Below are 26,323 nucleotides of genomic sequence, written 5' to 3' on the forward strand. Positions count from 1 at the left end.
GGGCTGAGCACTGGGCGGTGGTTGGATGCGGAGTAGGCAGGATCAATATCAGAGCGAGTGGGCAAGGCAGAAAGGAGGGGGCTGCAAAAGCTCACCCCTGTGGCCCAGTTGAGCCGTCCAGATATTTGGTGGCTTGTATTTATTGGAACAAATTCTAACAGCTCAAGTCAACAAAATGTCTGTGATGCAGTGCTTTGGAGCCAAAGGTTTGTGGATCATACAGAGGTAGAAAAGAAAGTTAATAAAAATGTTTTTTTTATTAATTTTATTTTCTATCTGCGTGACTAACGAAATAACCAAAGAATATTAATTCCTGCAGTCACAAGTTTTAAGTCAAGATCATACAGAGGTTTGTGAATCTTCCAAGCCCTCTTGGCTGCGAGGTGGTCAGGCTGATGGCAGCACAGAAAGTGGTACATGAACCTGTCTGTGAAACGGACATTTTAGTGTTATGCTCTCATATCATGGTAGATTTTCTACGGGTTCTTCGGTTTTCTCTCGCACAAAGTCAGAAGCCTATCGGGACATCAACCCAGCGCCGCCTGTTCACCTAAAATCACGGCACGCCTTCTGGATCGCAGCAGCCTCACTCCATGCCACAAATACAAATGAAGGCGGGAGATGGTAGCAAGTCTGGACTGTGGTCGACGCGAAAGAGAAACATCTCGTATAGCGACCCTACCGTGGAACCTCCCGGTTTCAACCTTACACGCAGCGAACGGTCGACCATCAACCGAATCAGGACCGGGCATGGCCGATGCGGCCACGTAGCGCACAAATTGGGCATCGAAGATTCGGCGGCCTGCGAGTGGTGCGGCCACGAATCGCTAAACCGTCGACCCTCATCGTAAACACTCCGCCGCTGTTGTCTTTGCTCCTTTAAATTGTGGAACGGACGAGATCCACTCTGCTTCTGAACAGACAGTTGAGTTGACAACAAATCTAAATTAACTTATTTAATCTGCTGCTATTAATCTGGATTTGAAGCTTTCGTGACTGCAGGAATCCACACTCTTTGGTTCTATCGGTAAAGTCATCACGTAGGTAGAAAAAATAATAGACTACGACGTTTCGATCGCAACACAAGCGACCGTCATCAGGTGAGACAATCACAGCAGGGAAACTGCTGAAACAGGCTCAGCAGTTTCTCTCACCTGATGACGATCGCTTGTGTTGCGATCGAAACGTCGTGATCTATTATTTTTTTCTACCTACGTGATGACTTTACCGAAAGAACCAAAGAATATGCTGCTATTAATCCATACGAAAGAAGAATAGCATTGGCCAAATATCCCAATTGTGGCAGGGATTTCAGAGGATCGCACCGCTGAGATACGAATGGACGCTTTGTTTAATGACGCGGCTTTAATGGCACCATCTGAGTGACATTTGTGAAAGAGCAAAACTTACAAAAAGCAATTCTTACGTGGCTTTAACGAAATACCCAAAGAATATGAATTCCATACAAAGAACAGCACCAATTATGTTACACATTTTATATGTCTAAGATGTATAATGACCGCTATTAGGACCAATAAATGATTAGGATAAATATTTCTCTCATATATTTATTTTTATGTTTTAGCTTTTTATTCGACTTAAAAAAATTGAAACCCATACATTGTTGATTGAGTGCAGTGCAAATGATAAATGTTGGGCCAAGCCACTAATTATTCCTGGCCACTCTTACTCAAAGAGAACACAGATAAGGCGAAACATAAAGCTAACTGAAGACGTTCAAACAAAGTGTACCATAACCACAATCCGCGGTTATTATGCACTTAACAAAATAAAGAACAATAATAATCAGAAAAGGGAACCCTAAGAATCTCGACGTGCCCCCCCCCCCCGCACAGCGCCCAAAGTAGTCCGGGGCCCTTTAAAAGCTCCGCCGGTCGCGCTCACCAATCGGAGCGCGCCTTGTTGAGGCGCACGGCGCAGCTCGTCCAATCAATGCTCGGCTTGCTAGGGCTAGCGGGGGGTTCAACGGCAGGGAAGCGTCCATGGTGAGTGTTCGCGCCGACCCGATCGCACACACACACACAACATTTAGCTTTAATAGTTTTAATGAGAAGAACACAATAATAAGAAGGGGTGTTTATTTGTTTTGGCGCAATCAAAGACGTCCGCCGCTTGCTTGGGTAACCGTTCGAATCGTTCGCAAAGCTCGCCTGAAGTGGATCGCTGCTGATGCTGCTGCTGATGATGATGACGATTTTTGTTTGAAAAAAAATTGCAGTCCTGCTTTTTAAGCGCGCTGCCATTAAAATGTGGCCAATTGGTAATTTGGCAGGCGACGTTGTCAGTCCGCTGCCGGCTTGAGGGGGAGGCTTCGACCACAAGCCGTGGCATCAGCGCTCTCTTGACCATACTTCGCCACGCTCGTCGGCGCGGGTTGGTAGATGGATGGGTGGGTTGATCCCGGGACTCGTTCAGATGCGCGTGTGTGCGTGTACAATGTAGTCTCTCTCTATATATAGTGGGGGAGCAGTCGTGTGGCGGTTAGCACGCTACGCTACGAACCCCGGCGACCCGAGTTCCGATTTCCCCCCTCACGGCTAACACCAGTAGTGACCATTATTCGAACCGGTCCTGCGCCTCCGCTAGGTTGACTCGGCCTAAAATGAGTAGCTGGTTGCGGTGTGTACAAAAAAAACATCGCCGCTGGGGAGACAAAAGCGGCCGGGTGTGGTGCTGGCCACCCACCCCCTCGTGTGCCGTGCCGACCTTCATAGCTGCTGCTCGCTAACAGCACTTGCCCCTACAGCCTGCTCAGGCTATACGGGGTGGGGGGAGGTCTTTGTCTTTGTACAGTATATACAGTATAGTGATGAGCGGTCGTGTAACGGTTAGCGCGAACCCCGGCGACCCGAGTTCGACTTCCCCCTCACGACCAACACCAGTAGTGACCACGATTATCTGAACCGGTCCCGGGACACCCCTAGGTTGACTCAGCCTCAATTCACTACCTTGGTTGCGGTGTGTAAAACAAAAACATTGGCACTTGGGAGACAAAGGCGGCCGGGCGTGGTGCTGACCACCCCACCCCCTCTCCTGTGCCGTGCCGGCCTTCATAGGTACTGCTCGCTAACAGCACTTGCCCCAAATAGTCTTTTACAAGCTATACGGGGATCTTTATTTTGACGGTATTTATCTATAACGCGCCACTGATGTTAGCCGTGGCCCGGGGAAGGCGACCGGGTTTACAGCTCGGCGTATTCTAGCCGTGCGTTGGGTCATTGTGAACTTTCGTTTGACTAAAACCCAGGAACTGACATATGCAACAATAATTTAAAAAACGCCTCCGGTTGTTCACAACCGTTAGTTACAATCCCGCCCTTTTGGGGGTGGTGGTGGGGCGGTCTATAAAATTATGACCCGCTTGGTGGTCATTTCAGCAGCGGTTACCATATGTACAGACTTGCTCCCGCCATACAAAATTGTACAATGTCGCCAATTCTTCCTGGCCAAATTGCTCGCTGGATTTCAACCACTTTTGTGTAAACCGTTGTGTCGGACCGCTGCTGCGCACGCCGTGTTGGTCTTGGGGATTGTTGGACCGTACTTCACCATGCTGATCTGTGCGGGTTCGTGAAGGCGGCGGAAGAGGGACATGGGTTTGGCACAACAGTGGGTTGTGCTGCACGTCGCTCTGCTGCTCACGCATCCAGGCACTGCCCAGGCTCGGCTTTCGAGATCTGACGAGTTGGGGGAGGGTGGGTGGGCGCATTCCCCCAGGCAATTTGCTCACAGACGCTAAAGCAGATGGGCATTAATAACGCCACCCACCTCCACAATGAGTCTCCGCAAAACATTGCGATCTGATACGTTCTGGATTCATAAAGCATCTAAAAGCAACACTTTACAAATAAAATATTCACGTCGTTGAGTGTCCATTTCATCTTACAAATATGGTACATTTGCGTCATGTGCACACTTTTTAGTGGTGTAAAAACAAACTGGGAAACGCCTTAGAATTAATAGAAACTTTAATACAGATTGCATGATGATGATGATAAAGGCAGTGATCCATTTAATATAAACGATGATGAAGCCAATGATGATGGTGACTATGACCCCACCCGTCGCAGCCCACACCTCGCTGGCGGGCGGAATGGCGTGTCCCCTCGTAGCGGATCCACGCGGGGACTTCCCCACGTGGCTCGCCACCCAGGGCATGAAGCTCAAGTTCGCCGAGGCCATGGAGCGCGAGCTGGGCATCAGCGACTACGAGGAGCTGCTGGCGTGCGCCGAGGACACGCAGGTGATGGCCGAGCTGTTTGGCGCCGCGCGCGAGAAGCTGCCCTTCGCCTTCTACGCCGTGCTGCGCCGCATCCTCAAGGCCGTGTCGTCGGGCAAGCGGGGCAAGGCCAGGCTGGCGCAGTCGGTGATGGAGGTGGCCGTGCACCCGTTCATGAACTCGCTGCTCGAGGCCATCGTGGGCACGCTCAACAGCCTGAGTCACGAGCTGCTGCAGTCGGCCGACCGCTTCAGCTGCCTGGAGCCGACGATGTACACGGGCGAGCAGGCGGAGGCGGATGAAGCCCTGCGCTCCACCAACAACTCCTCCTGTAAGGGGGAGCATTCGGAGGGAGCATCTGATTGTTAGTCACCTTGTCAGTAAACTTAACTGTTATGAGACCTCCTTTGCCAGTAACAAGATATAGTAATAGGTTTTTACCCTTTTATCTGGCACCAAAACTGACACCTTTATACAAGGGATCATGTTTGCAATAACCACAACACAAGCAGTCAAAATGCAAACAAAAAGAGACAACTCTGATAATGATATGCACTGTCCTTGAAATTGATTGGTCCACACCCGAGACAGCTTTTCTTGGAGCCTAGTCTCCACTGGTGTTAGACCAGATGATGCCTTTTGGCTTTTTGGCGTCATCTGGTCTAACACCAGTGGAGACTAGGCTCTAAGAAAAGCCGTCTTGGGTGTGGACCAATCAATTTCAGGGACAGTGCATATCATCATAGTTGTCTCTTTTTGTTTGCATTTTGGCTGCTTATGTTGTGGTTATTGCAAACATGATCCCTTGCATGAAGGTGTCAGTTTTGGTGCCAGATAAAAGGGTAAAAACCTATTACTATTAACTTAACTGTGTTTAGTTTTTTGGCCTTCCCAACGCACCTCCGATTAGCATGGTTGGCTACGTACGGTGCGAAAGAAGTTCAACATACATAGAGGATACGACACAGTGCAATGTAATTCCGGTGTATAAAGTGTTTAAATGTGATCCATCTCAAGACGCCACGCATATATAAGAAGAGGGATTTTTTTTATCAAATCATTGGGAATGAGAGGTAGCATGCTGCAGGCTTGAAAGAGAAATGAGATGACACCAAGGCAAACGTGCAAAATGAAGGCATTTGATAGAGACTTTGTGAATCAAATTGGCACGGTTGGCTACATGTGGTGCGAAAGAAGCTCAACATACATATAATCACAGGCGTATTAGTTGTTTTCCTACCTGTTAGCCTCAGAAGCAATGAGTGATTGCTGCTTAACTCGCTCTGCCTTTAAACTAAAACTTAACTTTTTTTTAATTTACCAGGTAAGGCACACTGAGCTTTATAGCTCTTTTTTAGAAACAACCTGGCCACAAATGATAGCTCAACAAAATGGCTTATATTCTTGGTTCTTTCGGTAAAGTCACGTAGAAGGAAACAATAAAATAATAAAAATATAAAACAATGTATTTTTATTATTTTATTGTTTCCCTTCTACGTGCCTTTACCGAAAGAACCAAGAATATGAATCCCTGCAGTCACGAAAGCTTTAAATAAAAAAAATGGCTTGTGTATAAATTAATAGCAGAAAAATACTCTTAAACGCATGTTGATTCTAAATGTGGAGGGAAAAACCGGAGGACCTGGAGAAAGATCTACATGACCACAGGGAGAGAGCGCGAGACACGCAAACTCCAAATATATAGCAGGCGTTATGGTCGGGATCGAACCCACGACTTCCTGCATACCAAGCGAGGCAGTTAACATTCCGCCACCGCGGCGCCCCTTTTGTCTGTGTCTGCCCAGGCGTGGTGGAGGAAGCCCCCGTGGAGGACTCGGCATTCCTGGCGGAGGAGGATCCAGCCGAGACGTGGGAGCAGGGCGTGGAGCACGCGTGGGTGGAGCGTCACTCGCCAGCCTCGGCCGGTGAGGCTCCACGCACCGCTGCCGCTACCGCCACTGCCCATTGCCTGATAGTTGTCCGACTATACTTCGCCGTGCTGGTCGGTGCGGCTTGGTGAAGAGCGGAGGTCCCGCGACCGGTTACAATGTCGCTCGCCGCCGGCGTTACCTATGGCCAGGAATTGACTCAAGTCGCCGGGTTCGTAGCGTAGTGTGCATAGTTGTGCAAACTGCACGGAAGTGGAGTGCTCTAGGTTGGAGTTCTCTGGACACACAGACTGACTCGCCGCTTATGTAGTAGATAATTGCAAAAGGTAAAAGGTGCGTCCCTGCAATTTTTTTGCTAATGCCGCCGCTGGTAATGTGTCTATCCTTCCACATTGACCAGATGAGTTGGGAAGACATGGGCGTACCCACACTTTATCCCACAACACGCAACCTGCTGATTGACCGTGGCGTACCCGTTTTTACCGCTGGGTGGACACAGGAGGGGCGATTTAAGAAACTCACCATTTCACCCGCCCCTCTGGACAATGGACTTGAACCAACGACCTCTAGATTTCAAGACCAATTTGCTAACCGTTACTCCACGGCAGCTACAGATAATGAACATGACACGGCCCAGTGGTAGCCTCTTCACCATGTTGCATAAGTTTTCGGTTTAGAAACAGCAGGCCATCCTGGTTATTACTGTTGATGTATTAACCCTATAAAAATATACGACGTCTGCACACAGGGGACGTTAAAGATCCCCTAAAATTGCTCGCAAAAGTTTTTACGGCATTATGGTCCAAATTTTCCAAATACTAAACATGATCTGCAATAGGCTCAATTGGTTTGCATATCGGAATCATCGCCCACTGTTTCTAGACTGATGCCAGCTTGCAGGCCGTGTGTTGAATTACCTTGTGACATATAGGGGCAGCTGCTACTGGGGGTGCCCTCCGAAAGTTTTGAGATGAGATTAAAGTCGCTTATCACGTGTACATTGCTCTACCACACCCTGGTGTGAGAAGGACGCTATTTCAAACACAAATTATGATTGTTGTTATCATGCACGTGTGTTGCATTTCACGAAGGGCCGTGGTCGGAGCCCGTGGAGTCTCAGCTGGATGTGCCTCCGGATTTCCACGAGGCGGAGAAAGAACAGCGATCACACGGGTCATGGGGGCGGCTCCAGGTCAAGACGGAGATCATTCCCGAAGGTGCGTCCAGTCCTGATGGCCTCCGTACAAAACCTTCACGCGATGCCTTGACGTAACCCTCGTGCGGTTGTCATACATGGGCTTGGTACATTTCCATAAACAAGGTCTTGACGCAAAGCTTTGATACAATACTTGATACTGTATTGTATTACTTCCTGATGTAATTGTATTGCATCACCTCTTTGCTTTGATGCAAATCATTGAAAGAAAGCCTTAATACAAAGTCTCAATTCATGATGTAGATCAGCGTTTCCTAACCTTTATGGACTCGCTGACCACTGACAACAGCTCAACATGTTTTTTGCGGACCACCGTGCAGTAATAATAAAACCATGGTACTTTGTAAAGAAGAAAATATATCTGCAAGAGTTCCCGCAGACCACTTCCCATAACATTGCAGACTACCAGCGGCTCGCTGGTCACGGTTTGGGAACCGCTGGTTTAGATTTACAACACCTTCACAGAGCAGAGCAGTGACACAAATGCTGCATGCGAGCGCCATCCATGAACACTGTGGGGCCTAGCTATCACGTCCTTCGCCACGCCAGTAAGCGCGCGCACGCACGCCTGTGCCGCAGACTTTGTGAACGCGACGCGGGGAGGGGCCGGTGAGCCCCCGCCGGCCCCGCCGTCGCCCGGCGCCGGCGCCCGGGACGCGGTGGATGCGGACGAACTGGATACGGTGCTTGGGGATGTCAAGAACGAGATGTACCGAGGTGAGAGGCGGCCCCCTTCCCCCACCCCGCATCCACCGTGCGCCACGCCGTCAGTGAGAGACACCACAAAATGAGATCGTAATGTTTGGCTCTGTTGACTTGGCATTTCTACAGGGTCGATAAAATAGAGTACCTCTTTGTACGGGATTCAACGGTTATCCTATGATATAGACTCACCCTCCCACTATAGGAATGTGGAATTTTCACCACTGCCGCAGGGCTTTAAACAGGAGGTGAGTGATGCCTCAATGATCATTTGAGCAGGAAATCACTTTGACTTCCACACACGGAGCCCTTTTGTCAATGGGTGAACCCTAACCCGCACCGTGTTGGTACTGGGTGGTTTTTTTTACCATACCTTACCTTTCTGGTTCATGGTGCAGTGCACGGACCACTGCAACACCACTCTACTGCCATGGATAAATAAAATGAGATTGTTATGATCAATATTCACATTTCATAAACACTCGCATCAAAAGTCAAAAGTGTCACCGTGCTCAAACAAGCAATGGGACAGTACTGACCTCCATTGGCTAGTAATTGTGCTGAGTTCGCTCGGTTCACGGCACGGTGTTGCCGATCACTCTGCCACCACGACAACGTTCCTAAATAATACCGAGCGTAAACGAGGCGCAACTGTAGCTCGCAGTTCTGCTCGAGAGCCTGCATCGCCCCTCCCTCGCCTCCCTTCTCCCCGTGGTTCACCAACCAGGTCTGCCTAAGGCTCGCGTCGGGAGCGATCACAGCGCGGGGCTGGAGGCGGAGGTGGCGGCGGAGGAGGAGGAGGAGGAGGTGGTGCCGGTGAGCAGGGCCTGGAAGGCGTTTGCCCCGCCCGACACGCCCAGCGAGCGCTATTATGCAGGTGAGCCCCGGAGACCGGCGGCGGCGCTTTAAGAGGCGAGCTCTCGCAACCAAAAACTAAAATAAAACGGGGCTCGGCTTTTTTTTAATTGTGACAGCGGCGTCGGTATGTGGAGATACAGCAGCTTCCGTCTGGTTCTTTAAAAAAACAAAACAACGATGGGTTCACCAGTCAAATTGTGCGCTTGACCAATTACAGTTAAGTGTGTCACGATGGCGCTCCGGTGATGTCACTGTGATGTCAGACGCACGTATTTCTTGGTAACAGCGCAGCGACAAATCATGAGAGCTCGCTTGTGGTGGATTTCCTTATTGTGAATTTAATTGCCGTTAGGTTTTGTCACGCATCCAAATGAGACGTATCTTGCGGCCTCACATCTTGACCTGTGTGTCCCAGGCTGTCTGAAGGGCTTTAGCACTCGATTGATTATCCAAAAGGTATTAAAATCATGCTCAAGTAGTCATAACACCCAAGTGATGTCTTCATTGCCGGTGTATTATACTGTACAGACGTGACATTGTAGTGATGTCACTGGCGTGCCCACAATTACTAATGCTGATGTTCATCCTCTCATTAACAAAGCTTAAATCTTGCGTTGGATAGCCTGGGACGCACAGAGAAGATATTTATTTACAAGTGCTCTTTGTTTTTTTGCATTGCATCTTCCTTTTAGATAAAATCAATGACCGATTGACTTATTTCACCCACACTTGTGACATAGACAAAGTTTGTTATTGTTGTTGAGTTAGTAATCAGTTGGCGGGTATTTAACACAGGCGAGAGTTTGATTGTGACTGCGCAGAATGTGCGGTGGCGTTACTGTGCTACCGCGTCACTCGCACGTCAGCGTGCACATCGCAGACGCGCACGCACGCTGTTGTTTATTCTTTTATTCTTGTGCAAGTAACGTCTACAGGCGTGTGTTCGATGTATCCCGCGCAGTGGTACACAACGCTAGCAGGGCTCCCTGTCAGTCGTTCGAAGGAGCTTTGATCGCGGACGCTTCTAATGGAGGCCTTAGCAGCCGCTCGCGCCACTATTTCCCGCACCGCCTAATCCCGCACGAAGACCAACATCATCAGCAGCAACAACATCATCATCAGCAGCAGCAACATCAGCAACAACAACAGCATCATCAGCAACAACAACATAATCAACAGCAGCAACAGCAGCAGCAGCAGCAACCACAACGGCGGCGGCGGCAACAGCACAACCAGCAACAGCAAGCGGACGCCAGAAGCCCGGCTTTGCTGAAGAGTTTTGACTCGGCCACTGGCACTTACCGGCTGAGCTACGACGCGGCGGGGGCAGCAATGGACGCGGCCTGCGGTGGACAGATGCAGAGGGCGGCGGCGGTTGTAGACGGGGGGATCGGCGGGACGACGGCTTGCCGGGACGCGGCCGGCTCGGGCGTCGCCGGGGAGCCGAGCCTGGTGTGTACGCTGTGCGGCAAGGGCTTCGGGCGCGCGCGCAACCTGCGGCTGCACATGCGCACGCACACGGGCGAGCGGCCGTACCGCTGCGAGTTCTGCGGGCGCTCGTTCGCGCACCCCTTCGCCTACTCGCAGCACAAGCGTATCCACACGGGCGAGAAGCCCTACTCGTGCGACGTGTGCGGCAAGGCATTCGCGCGCCGCTTCACGCTCTCGTGCCACCGCAACACCCACGGGGAGCGGCACCGGTTGCCACCGCAGCAGCCTCCGCCTCCGACGCACCAGTGAAGCGAGCGGCCGCGCACACGGCACTGCCGCCTCCGGGCCAGAGGGCTCGATGTGGACACGCGGCGGTGACTGAGGTGGCGGTGCGGGGACCGTGGTGGCGGTGCGGTAAGGCGGCGGAGGCTGCGTCTGTCACAGTCGGCCGATTTGGTTTGAAGGAACCTGTTCGTTAAAGTAGGACCGTGGAAGCGTTTTTTTTCTAACGGTGGGACGAATGGGACTTTTAAGATACCTCCGGTTTGGTGACGCATTAACGCACTCGGCTAATTCGCCCCTATATTTTTACACGTTCGGGCGTTCGCGACCGATATGATTCCTAATTGATTTTTGGGTCGGATCGCACGAGTTAAATGTGTATCATACACCCTCCTACGCCCAACGCAACCAACAAACGTGCCAAATTATTACTGCTTCGGCAGCACCACCGGTAATGTTGGAGATCAATCCACACACGGTTAACGATTGGGTACGACGTTTCGCATCATCAGGCAGTTGCCAGAGTTGTGAACTGTGTTTGGCATTGCCTTTGCTGACAAAAGTTTCCTCCCCGTAAATTTCACACGTAAGCCCCGATCACAGCAAGAGTCCGTCCCATTGTGATATTGATAACACTTTTGACCTGGGGTGAGGAAGCCAATGCCTTTGACTTTGCTTTATATGTCCTGTGGCCAAATGAGAGCTACTCCTTAAAATTAGCCCACAAACAATTTTCTGAACTAAACTTTTTGTATTTTACCAGATGTCGCCCACTGAGCTACGTGGCTCTTTTTCAGAAGCGACTTGGCCACAAATGATAGCTCAACAAAGTGGCTTATCACGTGGAAATTTATTGTGGCCAAAAACTTTTAAATGCATATTGCTAAGTTTGGAGGGAAACACCAGAGGACCCGGAGAAAAATCTATGCGACTACGGAGAGATCATGAAAACTCCAAATATACAGGCATAAGGTTCGGGATCGAACCCATAACCTCCTGTATACCAGGCAAGACAGTTAACATTTCGCCTCCGCAGCACCCACATTAATATTTCCACTGCCAGCATCTTGTCCACACTAATCAGTTTCCAGAGGGTGATTATCTTGACCGTGGTGATATTGTGTTCATCATGTTCGTGCACTCGGTCACTTCCGTCACCACGAGGGCCCCTTGCAGCGACAGATGGTTACTGAGGTATGTGTGTGTGTGCGTTAACACGTATCTTGCCAAAGGTATTTCAAAGTCCCCATTTGGCCCTCATTCAGGAAAAGGTGGGGAGCGGTGGTGCAGCGGTCAGCGTGCTGGGCTATGAACCCAGTGACCGCAGTTCAATTCCTGCTCACGGCCAACACCAGGGAAGATTATCTGAACCAGTCCCAGGCCTTCCCCAGATTAACTCAGGCTCAAATGAGTATCTGATGCAGTGTCTAAACATCACCACTGGGGAAACAAAGGCGGTCGGGCGTGGTGGTGGCCACCCACCCCCTGGTGTACCTGTCAGGCTTCATAGGTGATCCCTAACAGCACTTGTTCCAAAAATCTGTTGAGGCTATACGGGAGATCTTTGCCAAGGTTTTAAAAGTCTCTGTCTAGCCCTGAAGGAAAAGGTTCCTTACCGCTGCTTGGAAGCTCCGTTGTTGAAATGAGTGACGAGCACGTTTAATAAGTGGAGTCGCAAGGTTGAAAGTTCACCGCCAGCTCAGACTCGCAATGCCATCGGAGAGAGAATCTCCTAAGGCACAGGTGTAGGTTCGCCACCTGGCCGCATCAGACAACGCTCATTTCACTGTACGATGAGTACTCATGAGTGCCTACGCACTCTCGCTTCATACTACCACAGTTCCAGCTGCCTGGCAGTCCCGTCCAAGGATGTAAAAGTTATTTCTATCGCCAATACAAGGCTGTGTCCCAATATGCCAAGGGTTGGCAACCTGCAGCTCCGGCGCCACATGCGTCTCTTTAGGGACCGCTGCTTTGTGACATTTATTGACTACCGTTTCGTCTTCACCACGTGCATTGCGGCTCTTTAAATATTGTTACCGAATTCGAAAAAAATGGCTCTCATGATTTTGACGGCGATCATCATTCTTGGTGATCCGTAAGCCAGCGGTGGAAATTCCTCCATTCCTATGTAAGGGACCGGTTTTTAAACCAACAAATCACGCCTGACTTCCAACAACGTCTTCCTACTCCGGCGAACGCGAGGGCGGCGCTCGCCTTCGTTGCCAGTGGTGGACATTCCTCATTCCCATAGCGGGGGGTGGGTTACACTATAGCAACAACCACTGCTGGACAGAATGTGGGCGAAGTCATGAACTTTTGATCTCTACGTCGGGTGTCTTGGCGCAGTGCCGCAGTGGGCGATGTACAGAAGATAACGTTGCATGCAGGAATGAGCGCGGTTTGAAATTGCTACAGATCATACGTTGCGGTGCTTAAACAAAGCCATGCAGCCGTAGCAGAGAGCGGCTGGCATGCAGCGCTACGCACGTGGTGATCCGAATTCAACTCCTGGCCATGGCCAACATCAGTGGCGAGTGATTTATTTTATTTTAAATGTTTTTTTATTATTATTAAAAAAGAGCCCAATACAGAACACGCACGACGGTGGAGAGAGAACTCGATGATGCCCTCGGAATAGTGACCGGCAAGAGGTGACTGGGCTCACTACTCTTATTCTCATGGGGCAACGATCAGGAACATAATGTTTAAGGGAGGTGGCGGGGGTTGTAGAGAGAATGGCGAGCGATATCTTGACCGGTCCTGCGCACTTCCCCCACGCGTGCCGCCCCCAACTGTTCACCAACCCGTACGGACCCGCGTGGTGAAGTATGATCTGACAAATCCTATCGTCTGATACGGCGTGGGGTGGAGGTGGGGCAGGGGGCTTCATCCACAAGTGGATTGACAAATGGCTGCAAAGTACAAGCCAGTATATAGTCAGACTAAATTATTGAGAATGAATTGATGTTTTTTTGAGTTGTGCCTTTCTTTTAGATAATGCTCCCCAACGTGGTGCTGTACTGTGTGCGTGTGTGATTTTGGAAATTAAAATATTGGCTGGGAATGAACCACAAATTCAAGAACTGTTAACACTGGCGGCTTGTTTGGCACCTAGGTTTTGGCAATAATGATTAGGCCTCCAAAGAGGCTGTTAAATAGAATTATAATAACAATTTCAATCGTTTGACTGGTTTTGTTTGGTTTAAATTGCACAGGTTGGAAGATTGCAGAGTAATCATAAATACTTATCTTTTTGGAGTGTTTTTACAATTTGCAGTAGTTGTGCTTTGCATAGCAATGGAATGTCCATTTTGTAAACTCTAGCACTGAAGTTCAGTGTTTGATCACTTAAGGTATATCCTACAATGCATTCTTAAACCTGATATATCGCGTTTACCCGATCGCATAAAAGTACCGTACATTTTAACACTTCACAACAAACCCGTTGCATTTTTTGCTCTGTGTTTTTTGCCTTTTGAACTTAAAATACTGCCAGATCGGGGCATTCAGTGGTTGTGTTTCATTGTGGTCTCGTGCCCTACACTGACCGGAGGCATTGCAACGCCTCGAGTGACTACATCCCCAAAACGTTGGAGCAGCTTTAAATGAAAATCAAGTGGAGAAAGTCCCCACTAAAAGGAAGTAGAGACTAAAACTGCAAATTGTCACGATTTTTATTTGTGAGTGACGGCCGTCTCTCCGCAGATGAGGGACAAGGAGGGCAGCCTCTGGCGCTGCTGTCCCCAGAGATTGTTTTTGATTTATCCAATCATAGAGAAGATTTTTGTCCAATCGCAGACCTCTGATTAGCACTTTCCAGTTTGTGGCCTTTTCAAATTCCGGTTTCTTCCGCTCGCAGCTGGTGAAATATTTAGGGATACCGCCTCTTTATTTTCGTGTAAGGTCAGGGGTAAGGGCTTAGGGTTGGGGTCTTAGGGTCAGGGTTGGGGATTAAGGGAGTGTTCTTCATTGCAAGGCTCGCGGACCACTCGTAGTCCCTGATGGCCTTTAGTGCGGACCCAACAATACACGAATGTGAAAAGACCCCATCGTCGTGCTGCTGTCAAACCCATTGACTTAAAATGTGTGGTGGCCCTCACACTGATGATGTCTTATCGGCGAAGGTGGCCCCCCTCTGAAAATTAGTGAAGAACACTGGGTTAAGGCTTCCGAGTTTGACGGCAGGGTGGCACAGGGGGTAACACTCGTGCCACACCGCAAGAAGGGCCTGGGTTCTGTGCCTGAGTCGTGTTCTCCGGTTTCCCCCCACAGCTAAAAATATATTTGTATATATACACACACACATTGTAACCGACATTGGCTAAACATCTCAATACTAAAAATATGACTTAAGAATTACTCAATTGAGATTACACACAGCAGCAGCATGGCCCCCCAGTGCGAAAACTTGGCAGGACCCTCCTGAAAAAGTCTTGAGACTTGGTGAGGCTTTCCTGGGTAAAGAAGCGGAATGACAAAAAGCAACTAATCGAGGTAGGGGTTAAGATTTAAGAGTAAGGGTTCGGGGTTGGGGGCAGTAAGTAGTTCATATAATTTTAGAACGGATTTTTTTATTAAGTTTGTTGTCCTTCCCCTGCACCTCCTGATTGGCACGGTTGGCTACATACGGTGCGAAAGAAGTTCAACATACGTACATAAGGATTGCTTTTCTTATTACAAATCTGCGGGGACGGTCATGACGACTAATTGACATCATTACTCAAATAGCATCGGCTGGCAGCATTGAGGCAGCTGAATTATAACATCAATAATTTTTGCCCAGAACAAGCAACCCCCACTTCTCATTTTAAATTCCACAACAAATGCTATCGGTCTCCTTTTAACTTAATGTGGCTGGCTCCCACAATGCACCACGTGTTGTGACGTCACTGTAGTGCACGCTTCCACAATGCACCACACATCCCGACGTAGATGCAAGTGAAATGCAGGGCAGGCACACTGCGGTAAATTGAAAAGAGCATGCCTTGATATAGTCGCGCATCTGATCGTGAATGTAAATTACTTTATAATTAATAGCTTCAGGCTGCTGTTGACATATATACATCTATAAAATTGGTGGGGGAAACTGTTAATTTCCAGTGGCGGCCAACCGCATGTTTGTTGATACTAAACCTTATTCATTCCTAGCCCGTGTAAAGTTTAGTTGCCATTAATCTTTGTGCTTGGAACTACAGTATTTGAAACACAAACAGGTGACCTGACGGACGGTGTTGCTCACCTCGAATTCACTCCCATTCTCGTTCACGATAAGCGCAGCGAAGATGCCTCGCAGTGACGGATAAGTATCGTTTGCAGGCCGTTTCAAAGTGCCAGGCCTCGTGTGGTCACGGGCCTTGTAAAATAATGTCAGCTTACAGGTAGTCGCTTTCCCCACCCCTGATCTAGACGATAAAGAGCGATCCGTTTTCATCTGATGTCTTCCTTTGAGGTGTTTTATGCAAGCGGTATCAGTGGTGTCCACGCGGTTAGCCTGTAAATTTCGATTGTTTTGTTTGCAAAATGCCCACGCGTGCAGTCGTGCCCGGTCCTGCATCATATCACGTGCCCGGTCACTGCAAGGGCCCTTGTTTGTGATAATTGTGCCACGGTTCCTCCCATCGATAACAAAGACGGGGAAATGCTGTTATGGTTGTGGCATGAGAAAGTATTTTGACGCCTAGAATTTGGACCCCAGGGTAAGAATGCAATTGAGGGTCAGAGTGTCCGTCCGAAGGTTTTTGTTGCAACTTTCAAATTGGTTTTGTCTATATTAAAGTACCATAGACCAGTTCCCCTACAGTATTACATGGGTGAATGACCCGAACGGGCTGGCCGTGTCATTCCGCTTGCTTACCCGGCAAAGCCTCGCTGAGTGTCATGACTCGTTTTCAGGAGGGTCCTGCCAAGTTTTCGCAGTAAGGGGGGCTGGTGATTGCTGCTGTTTAGTATCATCCCAATGGAGTAAATTTGGCGGTAACTTTTAAAATGTATACCATGACGCCGGCACACGGCGGCCTCCTTGCGAATGACATAGCGGGTTCTTTAATGTCCACTGTGAAGTTTAGGGTTAATTCACAACCGCGGTGATAACCAGAGCGGCCGCAGGATCTCAAACCATGAACGTCTGCGACAAATTAAAAACTCCTAGGCCGTGTTGCCGCCCCACTGAGTTGAACGATCACAGTGGAGGATAAAAATACTATATATTGTTCTGACCCCCGGGGTCCAAAACCTGTGTGGGTCAAAATACTATCTTACACTTGCACGCAGCTCAGGTCCAGGGGACCAGTTTCCGGGCCACTTTTGCTGATGGAAATAAAAAAAAATGCATGCAGTTGTATTGTTGACCTTATCAGTAAACTCATCTGACTGACTGACATTCATATGTTCGCAACACCGGTTGTGTAAAGCTGTGTAATCATTAGCCATGTCACGACCCATCGATTCAAATCGATTCTTACCTTCCCGATGCGTGCATTGAATCGTGCACCCGAGTCCATTGTTTGTCATGTGCGCGCATTGCGTACAAATTGTACTGCCGATGTGAGGTTTACGCTCGCGGGAAAAATTGAAGGTGAATATTTTACGAGACGGGCAATACAAATGAGACGAGCGTAATCATGTAATCATGATGCCGAATCGTGACAATCGGATCGCTGGAGGGCGGCGAATTGTTACATCCCTCGTAATCGCACAGTTAAACAGCCCGATTGTCCATGGGCAGATGATGATCGGAGTTGCGTATTAACCGTGATTATGAAATAAAGAATTATTATTTTTAATGCGCCGCCGGTTTGAACGTAGGTCTTGTGTTCGGCAGGACATTGCGCTGAACAGCTCGCAGTACAACCCGACAGTACGTCTCGATGGTTTAAAAATCAGCTGCGCCTCACTCGGCCAGGGTCCGGGATTCGGTGCCCACGTGACCATAAACAAAGTCGGCAAGTTAAACCAAACACTTTCAAGAAATAAAAAAGTAAAATTATATTAAATTCGATATCTTCACCCTCCCCCCTTTCTCCATCTTGGGTTACATGCGTTCGTGTATCGTCTAATTCACACAAGCGCTTCCGTGTTTTGCTTTTCGTGCAGGATACTCTTAACCCTCCATTACCTCGCATATTCGAGAGCAGACTGTGATCACCAGAGGCAGAGGGCCCTCTTGCTTAATGATAGTGGCATCTACAAACACTGGGCAGCTCAATTAATTGGGGTGTCCATAAGTAGCCGTCTCTAAATACGTATTCACCTTTGCAGTGCCACGTGTTTCTCTCCTGTGGCCCATTCACTGTGTCACACCCGTGAAATATCGTCTCCTGCAACTTTAGTTTCAAGGCGTTAAAGTTTCCGCGTGTAAACGGTCGAATCTCACGCGCCTCTGGCCCCCTTTGGTGGTATTGATTTTAACAAATAATAAAAATGCACGTTAATTTCTTAAAGATACGTCATCATTATGTTGGTAATTGTTGGCGACAGTGTTGGTGGCTGGTGCATGTCTGCGATCCATTGATTCAGAAGCCTCGTTGGCGGACTGCACAAAGATCATTACGTGTGTGAGATTCCATACCCACTGGGCTACAAGGTGGCCAAGTAGCTGGCCATGCCGTACAGCAAGTAGGATACTGACCCTATCAGTACAGATTTTTTGTGTTATCTCCGCCTATGTGTGGGTTTTCTTCAGGTGCTACAGTTCCTTCCCACATGCAAACGCACCAAACATACGACCCTCATCAAACAGTCTTAAGACCCCGTGAGCCCTACCTGGTTAAATAAAAAAAACTTACGTCAGGTTGCATATTTACAAATCTCCCGAAATTCATCCGATCTCGTCAGATCTCGGAAGTTAAGCAGGGTTGAGCCTGCATGGTGCTTGGACAAGCTATGGGGCCACGGTATCAGCATAAGGACAGTGCACTGTGGTAATGTACTACACTCCATCTGCACTCCCTGCTTTCACCAACCCACACTGACGAGCGCTGTGAAGTATGACCCAAGTGGCATGTGGAGGTTATAATTTGTCTGTATGCGTGTGTGCCCATACGTGTGTGTACATTTACGCGTGTGCCCGTGTGTGTGGGGAGCGGTAGTGTAGCGGGTAGCATGCTGCGCAACGAACCCAGAGACCTGAGTTCGATTCCTGTTCGTGGTCAACACCCCTAGGTCAATTCAGCCTTAAATTAGTACCTGGTGCGGCGTGTAAGCATTGTCACTGGGGAGACAAAGGCAGCCGGGCGTGGTGCTGACCACCCACCCCCTCGTGTACCGTGCCGGCTTTATACAGTGAGGGAAAAAAGTATTTGATCCCCTGCTGATTTTGTACGTTTGCCCACTGACAAAGAAATGATTAGTCTCATTTTAATGGTAGGTTTATTTGAACAGTGAGAGAATAACAACAACAAAATCCCGAAAAACACATGTCGAAAATGTTATAAATTGATTTGCATTTTAATGAGGGAAATAAGTATTTGACCCCCTCAGAAAGATTTCTGGCTCACAGGTGTCTTTTATACAGGTAACGAGCTGAGGTTAGGAGAACACTTAAAGGGAGTGCTCCTAATCTCAGCTTGTTACCTGTATAAAAGGCACCTGTCCACAGAAGCAATCAACCAATCAGATTCCAAACTCTCCACCATGGCCAAGACCAAAGAGCTCTCCAAGGATGTCAGGGACAAGATTGTAGACCTACACAAGGCTGGAATGGGCTACAAGACCATTGCCAAGCAGCTTGGTGAGAAGGTGACAACAGTTGGTGCGATTATTCGCACATGGAAGAAACACAAAATAACTGTCAATCTCCCTCGGCCTGGGGTTCCATGCAAGATATCACCTCGTGGAGTTACAATGATCATGAGAACGGTGAGGAATCAGCCCAGAACTACACGGGAGGATCTTGGCAATGATCTCAAGGCAACTGGGACCATAGTCACCAAGAAAACAATTGGTAACACTATGCCGTGAAGGACTGAAATCCTGCAGCGCCCGCAAGGTCCCCCTGCTCAAGAAAGCACACATGCCCGTCTGAAGTTTGCCAATGAACATAATGATTCAGAGGACAACTGGGTGAAAGTGCTGTGGTCAGATGAGATCAAAATGGAGCTCTTTGGCATCAACTCAACTCGCCGTGTTTGGAGGAGGAGGAGGAATGCTGCCTATGACCCCAAGAACACGATCCCCACCGTCAAACATGGAGGTGGAAACATTATGCTTTGGGGGTGTTTTTCTGCTAAGGGGACAGGACAACTTCACCACATCAAAGGGACGATGGACGGGGCCATGTACCGTCAAATCTTGGGTGAGAACCTCCTTCCTCAGCCAGGGAATTGAAAATGGGTCGTGGATGGGTATTCCAGCATGACAATGACCCAAAACACGGCCAAGGCAACAAAGGAGTGGCTCAAGAAGAAGCACATTAAGGTCCTGGAGTGACCTAGCCAGTCTCCAGACCTTAATCCCATAGAAAATCTGTGGAGGGAGCTGAAGGTTCGATTTGCCAAACGTCAGCCTCGAAACCTTAATGACTTGGAGAAGATCTGCAAAGAGGAGTGGGACAAAATCCCTCATGAGATGTGTGCAAACCTGGTGGCCAACTACAAGAAACGTCTGACCTCTGTGATTGCCAACAAGGCTTTTGCCACCAAGTACTAAGTCATGTTTGCAGAGGGGTCAAATCCTTATTTCCCTCATTAAAATGCAAATCAATTTATAACATTTTTGACATGTGTTTCTCTGGATTTTTGTTGTTGTTATTCTGTCTCTCACTGTTCAAATAAACCTACCATTAAAATTATAAACTGATCATTTCTTTGTCAGTGGGTAAACGTACAAAATCAGCAGGGGATCAAATAAATTTTTCCCTCACTGTAGGTGCTCGCTAACCGCACTTGCCCCAACAGTCTGTTAAGGCTATACGGGGGATCTTTGTCTTTGCACATGTGTGTGGGGAGTGGTGCTGTTGTGGTTCGAGCCATCTGATACAACCCTGGCGACCAGAGTTTGGATCCCGGCCACTGTCAACAGCAATTAGTGTTAAGTGGTATCAGAACCAGTCCTAGATTCTCCACCAGGTTGACTCGGCATTTAATGAAAGTAAATATTTTACGAGACGGGCAATACAATTTACCTTCCGATTTAAAGCTTTCGTGACTGCAGGGATTTATATTCTTGGTTCTTTCGGTAAAATCACGTATAAGGGAAATAATAAAATAATACAAATCAAACAATAAAATTCTCACCACGTTTAGATTGCAACACAAGCAATCATCATCAGCAAGAAAATGTGAAAAATCCGCCACTTTTTTATTTTCTTGCTGTGGTTTGCACACCTGATGATGATTGCTTGTGTTGCAATCGAAACTTCGTGAGAATTGTATAGTTTTATTTGTGTTATTTAATTATTTCCCTTCTACGTGACTTTACCAAAAGAACCAAGAATATCAATTTACCTAAAAAGCAGGGGGACAAAGCAGACGGGTGTATTTCTGGCCACAGCACTTAACACAAAATATGTAAAAGGCTACACGTCGTACCGATGCCTCGTAGAGCGGTGAACTGATCGATGACTTCACCGAGCAGACAGCCTCGCTCCTAGTCTTGCACTTTGCCTTGCGTGTGAAATCTGCATGAGTCTTAACGCGTGTCCCCTTCTACCGTCAGCCGTCCGGCTTGAAGAGTGCCCTCGGGACCCCAACACCCCTCACCTGCGCGGCCCTCCCTGCCACCCAGCCTCTGCTCAGCTCCCTACCGTCTCCTCAGCGGCCCCCCAGCAACAACGCGGCACTAGCTGGCTGCGGCACAGGAACGTTCCGCACCCGCACCATTCCGCCGTGCCGTTTGATGGTCAGCCCAGCTGTGCCCAGCGATCGGCCTACATCACCGCCACCGCCACCACGCTGCCCTCGGATCCAACCGATCGCGGCGGCGTTGCGGGTAGCGTCGGACGGCGCACCCGCCCGGACGAGAGCCCCTGCGCTTGCGCCGTGTGCGGGAAGGTGTTCACGCGGGCGCGGGCATACGCCCGGCACGCGCGGACGCACACGGGCGAGAAGCCGTACCGCTGCGAGCAGTGCGGGAAGGTGTTCGCGCTCAGCTCCTACCTGAAGCTGCACGCGCGCACGCACACCGGCGAGAAGCCCTACCGCTGTCGGGTGTGCGGCCGACGCTTCGCGGCCACGTCCAACCTGGCGCACCACAAGAAGAGACACGCGGGCGGCGGCGGCGGCGGCGGCGGCGGCGGCCACCATGCGAGGGCGCCGCACGCGACGCTGCCGATGATGGCAATGGGACCATCCGGCCACGGCAGTCACGGCAGCCCGGGTCACGGCTATGAGCAGTGATGACAGCCGGGTTCGGGTGCCGGAGCTGTGGGCGTTTGTAGCGGGTTGAGCCATGTGTGTGTGAGTGAGTGAGTTACGCGTCGTGCACTATTCAAGTGAGATGAAAGTCATCAAACGACCTGCTATCAGAAAGTCTATCCCGGTGTTGGGAGGAATTTTTTTTCCGTTGGGGGTTTTGCAATGCGTTTATTCTGGCCTCGTGCTCAACTAATGGTACAGGGAAATAGACGGTGCTAGCTGAGTCGTGGGTGGGGGTTGGCAGAGGAGTAGGCAGGGCGAGTGTCAACAAGAACCTGGGAGGCCACTCGCTGTGTGGGCAAGGGCTAGTCGTAAAAGTGGGCAGGGCTGAGGGAGGTCAGTGTCTGCCAGCTTGCCACGTGTCCTGGTTGAGCTTCCCAGAAATATAGTTTCATAGCGAGATGGGACAGGAGGGTGAGTTCATGGTGCACTACAGATTGTGCGCCTCTTCTCAGTATGTGCGGTGTACACGGTGAAAAAGTGAGCGCGTGAGGATTGCTTATTTATGATTTATCCAACGTGCATGCAAAACAGTAAGTCACGGAACGAACGAGGCAGGACAAAACGAATTTTTTTTTCAACGGTTTTATTTAACTTCACTTGTGTTTGTCGTGGTCAAATATTGGTATCAAAAGTTAGTCTACTTCCTGTTGTCCAATCAATTCCAAATTTTGCACACGGTACTCAGATCCGGAGACAATGCACGCCTGTATCAAAATCGGCATCAAATCATCAATTAATTGCCTCCTTTGAAGCAATTACAATTTTTGGTATGGACGGCTTATTAATTATATATTTTTGTGTAGGTCAAAAACGCCGCGGTCTCTAAACTGTGAAATCGGCTCGCACACAATGTGGGCGCCGCGTGTCCTCAGGTGCCATTGACGTCTCCTCGACCGCGAGTTAAACGAAGTTGTTAATAAAACCGTTGCTTTTTAAAAAAAACTTTTTTAAGGCGTTTATTTTAAATCGCAGAGACAACTATTTGTTGTTGTATCGCGACGTTGGGATTGTTACCGTTCCATAGACTCGTGAAGTGGGGGTGATGATTCGTTATTGCCGGGGTTGGACTTAAAGAAACAAAAGTGAGCCATGTGAAAAATGTCGATTGTCACTTTTGTTCAAGAATCGAATGCCGTCTCCTTTATACTTTCGGTCTCATCCTGTATGTATTGTTTGTCCCGTCATCTTTGTCCTGTATGTATTGTTTGTCCCGTCATCTTTGTCCTGTATGTATTGTTTGTCCCGTCATCTTTGTCCTGTATGTATTGTTTGTCCCGCATCTTTGTCCTGTATGTATTGTTTGTCCCGTCATCTTTGTCCTGTATGTATTGTTTGTCCTGTCATCTTTTTCCTGTATGTATTGTTTGTCCCGTCATCTTTGTCCTGTATGTATTGTTTGTCCCGTCATCTTTGTCCTGTATGTATTGTTTGTCCCGTCATCTTTGTCATGTATGTATTGTTTGTCCCGTCATCTTTGTCCTGTATGTATTGTTTGTCCCGTCATCTTTGTCCTGTATGTATTGTTTGTCCCGTCATCTTTGTCCTGTATGTATTGTTTGTCCCGTCATCTTTGTCATGTATGTATTGTTTGTCCCGTCATCTTTGTCCTGTATGTATTGTTTGTCCCGTCATCTTTGTCATGTATGTATTGTTTGTCCCGTCATCTTTGTCCTGTATGTATTGTTTGTCCCGTCATCTTTGTCCTGTATGTATTGTTTGTCCCGTCATCTTTGTCCTGTATGTATTGTTTGTCCCGTCATCTTTGTCCTGTATGTATTGTTTGTCCCGTCATCTTTGTCCTGCATGTATTGTTTGTCCCGTCATCTTTGTCCTGTATGTATTGTTTGTACCACCGTCTCTCTCGTACTTGTTCTCACTTGTACTGCCGGTATTGGTGTGTACTGTCTGCCTGATTTGTTACTGGCAGTCTTGTTCATACTGCCCATCTCGCTTGTACTGGCAGTCTTGTTTGTACTGTCTCAAGCGTACTGTCAGTCTCATGTGTAATGTCCGTCTCGTGTACTTGTCCGAATTGTTTGTTCTGTCAGTCTTGTTCATCCTGTCCCACATTGTGTTTTTTTTTTAATCCCATTTGTGCTCTTGTTCTCACTGTTAGAAAGTATGAAAAAAAATGCGTAACATTTTCATAAATCTAATTAATTAATTATCGCATACGCACGCAATTCTGTGCAGGTATCACACGAATATTGGAGTCTAATTTTCGCAGTCGAATTGTCACGTGCCTACCAAAAGCCCCTTGTTCAACCTCGTGAGCTGCAGTTAGTCTCTGCCAGGGCAAAATACATAGAGGGGCTGTAAGCCATTTCGTTGGAGTTGCAAACACTGTGGCTCACTATAGTAAGCCCTGTGACCTTGTTCATCAGTGCCATCCACACACACCCTGGCAGTATCGCTGCAATCCATACAGCGTCCACTGCCGCCTTAGATTGGTTGAATGATCATAAAATTCAACTCAGAACCATCACGGTGGCTAGGAGATGTTAACTACCTCGCCTGGTATACAGGAGGTTATGGGTTCGATCCCGACCCTGACGCCTGCTGTATATTTGGAGTTTGTCTCTCTCTCTCTCTGGGTCCTCCGTTATTACCTTCACATTTAGAATCAACATCACGCGTTTAGAGTACGTGGCTGCTATATATGTCCACATGATAAGCTATAATTTATTATACTTATATCTGAAAAAGAGATGGATAGCTCAGTGGGCCTTACCTGGTAAGATAAAAACAGCTCAACGTGACACCAATAGAAAAAGTACGGTAGTTATCTCCCCACTCCATGTCATACGAAAGTAGAAGATTGACATCAAGCCTGATCCTGCGATCATCTTTCTCTTACTAATCATCAAGACTCCAAACTGACACCCAGTCTTGCAGAGTAAATGATCCTTATGGCGGTACCCCGGGGTGCCAAATAATACTAAATGGCCGAGACAATTAAATATATTTTTTCTGGGACACTATATTTTGTCCAGGGGTGTTACTTAACTCCACGACTGGGGTAACCAATCAATCCGAAATTAGTGCCACACTCCGCGATGTCGAAACAAAGCGAGGACGATTGCGCTGATACCCTGAACGCTTGTACGCACCGTAGTGGTGCATCGTGTACAGCTCGTAGAGATGAGTCGATTGCCGCATCGCCGACCATCAACATACTAAAAATGACTGCATCACGGACATTATGCGAGAGCCGGGGTACTATGGTGACCTCGGATACCGCCATAAGGTTCAAGGTTCAAAACTCGGATCCTCCCAAAAAATTCCCGATCTTCTCCAACTCTCAATCAAGACTCCGATTGTGGTACTGGTCTCCACGAGTCTCGATTAAATCACGGCTTCCTGCAGATCAGCAGGGAAGGGCCTGGGAAGGGTCTTGTCCAGGAGGTGTATGGACCGTGCAAGAAATTGTGTCAATTGATAACCCTGGACACCCTTGCGTATGAGATGGTCCAATCTGAAGGGGTTATCGAGGTGAAACATCGTTAATTAATTAAAGGACGGTCGGTGATTATCGTAAGGTGAAACGATGACACGGGGCAAGCTGTTTGGCTCTGCTTCAAGTAGCACCCCGAGCCTGGAGTTGAGGCGAATGGGACAAATCTGCTGACGATGCTGACAAGCCATGTGACACATTTACGATCTAGCCGATCACCGTTATACACATTCACCGCACTGCTCGCTCGGGTGCGAATTGTTGAAAATTTGTTTCTGGGTTGTTTGTTTTATGTGCCCCCCCCCACCCCCGCGGGCTCTCATTTTCGCAGTCAACCTTAGGTTAACCCCCTCTTTCTCTCTATCAGCAGTGTTATCGCTCGGGTATAGCTTTATAGAAGGATGTGTTTGAGTACTGTACCTCGTCTGTGTAACTTGCATAGTTTCAATAAAGGAGAGCAATTATGATTTTTTTCTCGCTGTGCTTTACTGTTTGTTTCTAAGTTCATTTTGGTCTAAAGGTGTCAAAAAGAGTTGCATCAATTCTGTTAAATCATCGGTGGCTCTCCTACCAAGTGACTGGGCTCTTGCCAAGGGAACGTGGAATTTCCACCACTGGCTTTCACGATTGATGGGGGCTTTTTGGGGAGGCCTTCATCCAGCAGTAGAATGATGATAGCTGCTGCTGATGATGATGCTGGTGGTGATTCAGGGCTGCCAGGGCAGATGACCACAGTCCCTACCGCTCTTTTGAGAAGTGACTGATGCCATTATCAGCCGTGGTCTATCCACTTCTGGATGAAGGCTTCCCCAAGCAGTCACTACCCCTCACAGTCTCACGACGTAAACAATCCGTATGAGCTGGAAACGCGCTAATCTCGTCGCTCCATCTCCT

General features: G+C 48.5%; 2 protein-coding genes across 3 annotated transcripts; both read left to right on the forward strand.

Annotated features, from left to right (window-relative positions):
• The first annotated feature begins 1,234 nt into the window (after positions 1-1,234).
• Positions 1,235-18,060, forward strand: LOC116951962 (uncharacterized). 2 transcript variants are annotated; one of them, XM_032970893.2, is made up of 7 exons: positions 1,235-2,006; positions 4,092-4,571; positions 6,046-6,165; positions 7,221-7,346; positions 7,925-8,062; positions 8,775-8,924; positions 9,867-18,060. In XM_032970893.2, exons 2-7 carry the CDS (start codon positions 4,115-4,117, stop codon positions 10,643-10,645), a joined length of 1,770 nt encoding a protein of 589 aa, XP_032826784.1. In that variant the 5' UTR covers positions 1,235-2,006; positions 4,092-4,114; the 3' UTR covers positions 10,646-18,060. The 2 variants fall into 2 exon arrangements, with proteins under 2 accessions (XP_032826784.1, XP_032826785.1); XM_032970894.2 differs by lacking the exon at positions 1,235-2,006 and adding an exon at positions 2,013-2,141.
• A 131-nt stretch (positions 18,061-18,191) lies between these two features.
• Positions 18,192-25,896, forward strand: LOC142930890 (uncharacterized). Its single transcript, XM_076073977.1, has one exon. The coding sequence runs from the start codon at positions 21,241-21,243 to the stop codon at positions 21,952-21,954; it is 714 nt and encodes a 237-aa protein (XP_075930092.1). The 5' UTR covers positions 18,192-21,240; the 3' UTR covers positions 21,955-25,896.
• Positions 25,897-26,323: the final 427 nt, after the last annotated feature.

The sequence above is a fragment of the Petromyzon marinus genome, chromosome 44 (genome assembly GCF_048934315.1).
Source record: "Petromyzon marinus isolate PM22_M1 ecotype Great Lakes invasive population chromosome 44, UKy_Petmar_22M1.pri1.0, whole genome shotgun sequence".
NCBI lineage: Eukaryota > Metazoa > Chordata > Hyperoartia > Petromyzontiformes > Petromyzontidae > Petromyzon > Petromyzon marinus.